The 7,187-nt window shown below is 45.3% G+C and overlaps 1 protein-coding gene across 1 annotated transcript; it reads right to left on the reverse strand.

The window, feature by feature from the left end:
- Positions 1–2,266: 2,266 nt before the first annotated feature.
- Pmar_PMAR026351 (40S ribosomal protein S4, X isoform, putative) lies at positions 2,267–3,695 on the reverse strand (the record flags this gene model as incomplete). Its single annotated transcript, XM_002772938.1, has 4 exons — positions 2,267–2,582; positions 2,832–3,053; positions 3,350–3,423; positions 3,471–3,695. The coding sequence occupies 4 exons, from the start codon at positions 3,693–3,695 to the stop codon at positions 2,297–2,299; spliced, it is 807 nt and encodes a 268-aa protein (XP_002772984.1). The 3' UTR covers positions 2,267–2,296.
- Positions 3,696–7,187: the final 3,492 nt, after the last annotated feature.

Raw genomic sequence — 7,187 nt, forward strand, 5'->3', positions numbered from 1 at the left:
AGTGTATGTGAAAAACGCGATATGAAGTGGCGAATTACACCGGACAGATCACTCCACATACTACGTGTTTTACGCTCAGTTATTATACCAAGTGAAATATGTTTTTCATATCACTAGGGTCAAGAAATTCCACTGGCTTTACACTCTCAAGGAATATTTGATCTCAGATATGTGAAATGGATTCGCCAAGATTCCTCATGGGGCGGTTACATTGAGCTCAGCATTCTAGCGCCATATTTTGGTGTACAAATAAACACTGTGGAAATCAAAACTGGACATCTATATAGGTGAGTATTAACGTATAACGCGTGAAGTGGCGTGATACTCCATGTAGACTCCCGATGATATTGCAAGTTGGGTATTTGTAAAATAGTGTACAATATTACGCCACTTCACGTAGAACGGGTTGTGCAACTTTGATGGAGTTCCACAACCCGTTTTACGCGAAGTGGCGTAAATCTCGGAGAAAAACGCGATATTCAACGCGGTATGCCGTGGTCGCGAAATATGTTTTTCATATCACTAGGGTGAAACACTAATGATAAAGTTATTTCTCAGATACCCTCAAGAAGTACCCGAGAGTATTCCCTGCGTCTACCTACTGCATGATGGTTCGTCTCTTTAGTGAAGTTGAAATATATTAATTTCTATTTTCAGGGTCGCACTATGATTATATAGCCTCTACTAGTTTGGTGGACAGCAGTAGAGTATCAATTTTCCCGAGTGGTGATATGAAAGTAGCGGCCAGCGCGAAAAGTGTCGCGGATGATTTACGCAGACGACGACAGTAAGTTCACTAGGTGGTTGTAAATGGAGCGAAAAATACATTTTACGACTACTGCACAGGGAGTCATCCGGCTCTCGGAAATAACGTTCTCCAATCCTGCCGAGACCGAATGAGCGATTATAATGGGGAAAATGTTCCGAATGAGCGATTATAATGGGGAAAATGTTCCGAATGAGCGATTATAATGGGGAAAATGTTCCGAATGAGCGATTATAATGGGGAAAATGTTCCGAATGAGCGATTATAATGGGGAAAATATGCTCGACAATTGGCCGAAAATATGTTCCTAGCCATTTTGAAAGTCCAAACTTCGTTCCCTCTGGGAACATTCGAAGTTCCTCGATGTCTCCCTGCTACTGCATATCGCTTCGCCACTTAACCGCGTAAAACGGGTAGTTGTGAAACTCCAATTTTCAGGAGTAGTTTCGTGGTCTATAGTCGTACTTTTGCAGTAGTAAAAACCAATAAATGTCATGGCTTGGTGTAAAATCTAAAAAAATCACCTGTCCGTAGATCTGCTAAGCACCGACGATTATAAAATTATTCCGGAAGTCGGAATTTTTCACCCCAACGATTATTCACCTCCTACAAGTAGTGGTTTTGGGATAAATTTATTACTTCCATCAGATACACCGATCTAGATGGTTTCACTTTACAGTGTCAAGAATGCTGTGTTCTCGTCATTGGTCAAAATGGAGCCATCGAACACTCAGCGTCAACTGGCCACTCACGTTTTCAAGAGATATCTACGGGGCTGTAAAATGCATTGTTGGACTTTAGTTAAATAAAGTGGCGACTTAAATTAGCAGCAGTTGGGGGGGATATAGACATGGTTACCACAGCAGAGCTCGGTTAGAACTTTGATGTTCGTGAAGCGACATAGGTCCCCGGTTCAAATCCCGGGCTCGACATTTTTCACGCGAATAATGTGCTCAGGGAGTTTCTTGACCCTAGTGATATGAAAAACATATCCCACGACTACTGCTACATATCACCCCGTTGAATATCGCGTTTTTCACCGACTTCACTTTGAGTAGGGTGTAAACTCAGTGAAGAAACTCCTGAGCTCAGTAGCTGAGGAAAGCGAATGATCCAATTAGCATCGAATTAGCACTTTCTAATCAGGAACCAATAAAATAACGCTTGCCCGAGCTCAACTATCCACATCGGCTTCGAGTTGATCGATACAGAGATCGATCGACCTCATAGTACTTGCCCTGTCGTCTAGTTTGATAACAGTTGGGAAAACGACGTTATGACATTTACATGGGGAATGTCGAGAATCCGATAACATCATAGATTCCATGTCTACATCGATGAGGAATCTATAATGTTCCATAATCTATTCGATGAACATTTTATGATTCCATGTCTAAATCGGTGTCGCATTCACCCTACAGAAGAAACCACAGCCGCAGGACCGTACAGCATTGAGTAACAGTAACGACTCAAATTGACCAACAAAACTCAGGTTGTTTTCCCACTAAACGAGTGACAAAGACTTAGAGTTTACTTTCTAGTCTGCTGGCCAGCAATGCGGTTCTTCTTCATACGCATATGACGGTCCTCAACAGTAGAGAGCTGAACGCCGTCACCCTTAGGAAGGGATACCCAAGGCTTGCCCTCATGGCCGATAACGAACACGTTGGAGAGACGCGTAGCGAAGTTGTTTCCAGCAGCATCACGCACGTGGATGATTTCGAAGTTTCCAGGGTGACGTTCACGATGAGTGATAACACCAACACGACCAATGTTATTGCCACCGGTCATCATAACAGTGGCGCCGATTTCGAACCTGAAATGAAAAATGAATAAAAATTGAGCGGAGCGAAGCAGGAAAAACCCGAGGGATCATTTCGTCAGACCATCTGCTGGATGTGTCCGCATATTGTAGGACTTGGTAAAGCAGTGTTGTACATTTCATGCAATCATCATTCGAAATCTCCCTCGTCCAAGTTACCATTGGAGTTAAACCACCCTAGTGAAAAATATATTTCGCGACTACTGCGGGTGAAACTCCAGAATATATCATTCGACAGCTTACTTTAGGAAGTCGAGCACCTTGCCAGTTTGGATATCAACGCGAACAGAGTCGTTCTCCTTGATCTCAGGATCAGGGTAACGGATGGTACGACCATCGTGTGTGTTGGCGTACGGAACGCCCTTGGAGCCCATGTAGACCTTCTTCACTCTACACAGCTTATAGGCGGCCTCGTCGGGATGAATCTTGTGAATGGCAAAACGGCCCTTGGTGTCGAACAACAATCTGAAAAGGAAATAACAATATCATCCTCAGTTGAGCTCAAAAGTTCATCATAGAATCATGAGAATTCGGGTAGAAGTGTACAGAAACCAATACGGAATTTTCAGTGTTGGAAAATAGTTCTATTAGTTGCTAAACACCTAGCGAACATCGGTGGTGACACTGGTGGTGACAGTACCTCCAGGCTAGTCCCCTAGCCATATACCCGGACCTATCCCTTGCTCAACAGTGGGCCGTATGAAGCTCGGTAACGATGCTTCATAGGGTCTTGTTGGCAACTATTGCCTCGTACGCAGCACCTGAAGTTCTCCTTAGTCTTCTCGATGGTGATGACATCCATAAATCCAGCAGGGTAGGACATGTCGGTGCGCACCTTATAAACCACAATAGCGCATCTCCTCAGAGGGTAACAACACGTACTTTGCCGTCGACCTTGATGAGCCTCTGCATGACGATCATCTTCACCTCGTTGTAAGTGAGAGCATACTTCAGACGGTTACGAAGCAACACAATCAGAGGCATACACTCACGCAGCTTATGGGGACCAGTAGAAGGTCTGGGAGCCCACACGCCAGCGAGCTTGTCGAGAAGCCAATGCTTGGGGGCGAAGACGCGCTTCAAATGCTTCTTAGGACCACGAGCCATCTGTTAGAACGGGAAAGACTTTTCGGGAAGTCTACTGCTTGTAGGGGGGGAGGACGATTTGATCGATTATCATGCGATTAGCTACGTTGAGGAAATTCAAGAAATGCAAGATGACGCAAGATTTGCTACTTTCCGACTTGTAGGATCTGGGAACAAGTACACCCCTCAACACATTCTTAGCATATCCGGTTTTTCGACTCGTGCACAGCCACCACAACGAGTATCATCTTGCGGCTCAGGGAGATATGTACTTATATGATATGCTATTATATTATTATGCTATTATTATGCTATTATATGATATTATATGATATGCTTTATCCGATATGACCTTCAAGTTTCAGAAAGGCCTAACTCTTCGTAGTTAGTGAGAAGTCGAAGACTGGTAAAAAGTTTTCTCCACATATTCTTAGCATACACGTGTTAAAATTGCGCCTCGAAATACCAACCTTTACTGGGGGAGTATATCTATAACTCCGCTCCTGATCTAGTGCTATACATCAACAGAAAGAGAATCGTTCATAATGATATCCCTCCATGTTTTACTCTCACATTGGTGGCCGGTGGAAGGAAAAATAGACATTCTTCATAATTGCTGAAACCAGTGCCTTACTCAGTAATGAAGACGGTGCCCATTCGAAGCTGTGATAGTTAAGTGGAAGCTCTCCCAACGGTCCGATGTATACAGTGGATACTATCCACTGAGCCACCCATAAGGAATAATAGATAATGATTTCTGGACGTTTGTTTCATTAGGACCACGGCGACGGTACATGGGCCTTCTTCCGCTGGGCACCGTGGTTCGATTTTCCTGAACTCACTCCCGCGTCAACGTCTTCACACAACCCAGCAGGCAGCTCAAGTACTTCGTCTTCTCCTGAGGGAGGTGCTCGAAATTGATGAAATCATTTCATCAGATATTTCCCTGACATTTCATTGAAATGTCAGGGAAATATGTTCCTCGGTCTCGAAGAATAATGCGGGTTGCAAGGCAAACCCTCAGCGAATGCATGCTCAACTCACCCACAAGTTCTTGGCATTATTTCCCGATGGCGTCACCTGCGATAATATGTATATATATGAAGAATGACTACTATACGATTTATCAACTACTGAGTATTTCGAGGAAAGAGGAGCTTAGGATTCCTGTATTGAGACTCTCAATTTGAGAGGCTATTCTCGCGTTGGTGACCCTAGCTCGCCCGCTAATTCGCGCGATTCTGGTGATTAGTATTCTCAACAAAGAAATGAAAGAATGAAAGAACGGCCACCCAATATAATATTATGGGAGGTGTAACTGCGATTGCAAAAGGGAGCAAGAGAGATAAGTCCCCTTCCATCCGAAAAAAGACAGTTGAGAGACGGTAAGTGGAACAGGTGAAGCTCGTCTTCTCAGAAGATGCAGAAGATTTTTCTGCAATACGTAAATGTTTTATTTACCTTGAATGAGTCATTGAGAATGAGTGAAGAGACCCGTGTAGGTCCATATGATCCCTGCCTGGATAAAGTTATATCTGGCATTATCCACCGCTGATTCAGTGAATTGCCTTAAGAAAATACGGAGGTGTGGCTTTATAGTCAGTTAATGGGGAATCCCGATTTGGGGTTTAGTTACGAGTTGAGCAAACGGCAACGAAAACTGAGAGTTAGTTTTTTCGCTAGGATCCACAACCGGGCTAGAGATCCAGTGAAGAAGAATGGATAGGAATATAAGACCGGAAATAGAATGAGCCACAGGCAAAAAATGACTACGTTAACAAGGGTCGATAGAGCAATTGAATGACGTTTAGGTCTCGGCATCAACTGATAAGGGCGATTTGGAACAGACAAACATCTAATTAGTCGTCCAGGCCGTGGATTCCAGGGGCTCAGAATTGATTGCCAGAACGCAACACCCTCGAGGAAGGTTGGAAAGAGCGGAGGAGAGCGAACGCAGGAAAGGCGACGAGGAACAGCGTCGCGCCAAGATAGGCGTCATGTCACGTGGATACAGCGTGCGTCACTAGACGCGCGCTACTATTCATGGCGAGCGCGGCATGATCGCGTTGTTGATCAAGTTGTCAAAGTATAACTCGCAGAACTCAATGCAGAGTAGGTTGAGGTGCAGCAGTATACAATGTAATGGATCGTTCGTTGCCACATTATTAGTCATAGACTATGACTCATAGTGACGTCCCATTCGTTGTGTGCCGCAGGACTGTTTGCTGTTCTCGTTGCGCGGACGAGACTGGTGTATAGCTTCTGTGTGGGATATCGATTCTCGGATCGATACGCATGCACAGGGTTTTCAAGGAACAAGAGTTAAGTTAAGCTTTTAACTTTTCCCCTTCCCCCTGTCGATCTCAGAGTCGGGTCTGTCTGACGGTTCTCAACATACAAAGCGTCAATGTTGGCCTTATGTTCGCTATGTGCTTACGTACACATTTATACTAAGTTGAGCAAGATAGCACAAGATAGCAAGAATAGGCTGCGACTAGTAAGTTGGTCAACAGCGTGCTTGGTGGCGTACCACTCTCAGGGAGGGACGTCCGGCGAACGATTACCCTGACAGAGAATAGGGACGACGAGTCACTGAAAGGCCTAGTCGTAGCTAACGCTTCTGGCACAGCATATGTTGCGGTGACGCCGCGGCGTGAGGGAACGGAGGCATTATACGTGACGTGTCACACTTCGCAGAAGTGACTTCTGATGCCAAGGACGAGATTTCGCTTTCAACTCGAAGGTTTCGAGCCACGGGGTATTGAGTGCGACACTGGCTCAGTGAAATTTACTGAGTAAATAGTTCAAGCTTGTTGCTGAAGCGGCATATCATAGAATGTTTCGGTTACTCGAATCCCAATGAAAGAACAGATGAGTTTGCGGGCCCGGAAGGTGCGCGAACCGAGTCGGTTCGAGGAAGGGAGATGTGAAGGGATGAATCTTAACCAGAGGTTAAGAGGAAGGTCGATAGGTGATAGTGCCCGGCAACAGTATGAGTGTGAGGAAGATACCACGAAGAAACTTGCAGCTTCCTAGTCTCAGGGAAGGAACTATAATCTCTTTGTTAGAGCGTTCAGCGGATCGTGCCATACGATCCGTGTGCTTGTGCGCTACACACAGGCGCACGCACAACTCAAGTGCCTATTTCGTGTCGGCAGGCGTGAGCATTCCACGTGCGGTAGCCGCACTGCGGTTGAACCTTAACGTCTGTACATGTTGACCTCCGAGATGGATGGGGAATTAAAGATTCGAATCCCGAGTTCGGTTCAGGGGCTGATTGTTCGAATTAAGTGAACATTCAGGTTGAATCATACAACCTCGTGTCCTCGGTTATATTCGTGTCTGCACCCTCATTGGTGCGCCAGGCGTCCGGGTGAAAGCCCACACAACAGGGGCCTATTTCACAAGAAACGCTCCTTAAGGTGCACCTTGAATTTAGGAGCAAGGAGCAAGGAGCCTTACACCTTACGCGAGGTGCTTTCACTTCAGTTGCTCCTCATGCTCCTTATGCGC

This window comes from Perkinsus marinus (assembly GCF_000006405.1).
Source record: "Perkinsus marinus ATCC 50983 genomic scaffold scf_1104296959768, whole genome shotgun sequence".
Lineage (NCBI taxonomy): Eukaryota > Perkinsozoa > Perkinsida > Perkinsidae > Perkinsus > Perkinsus marinus.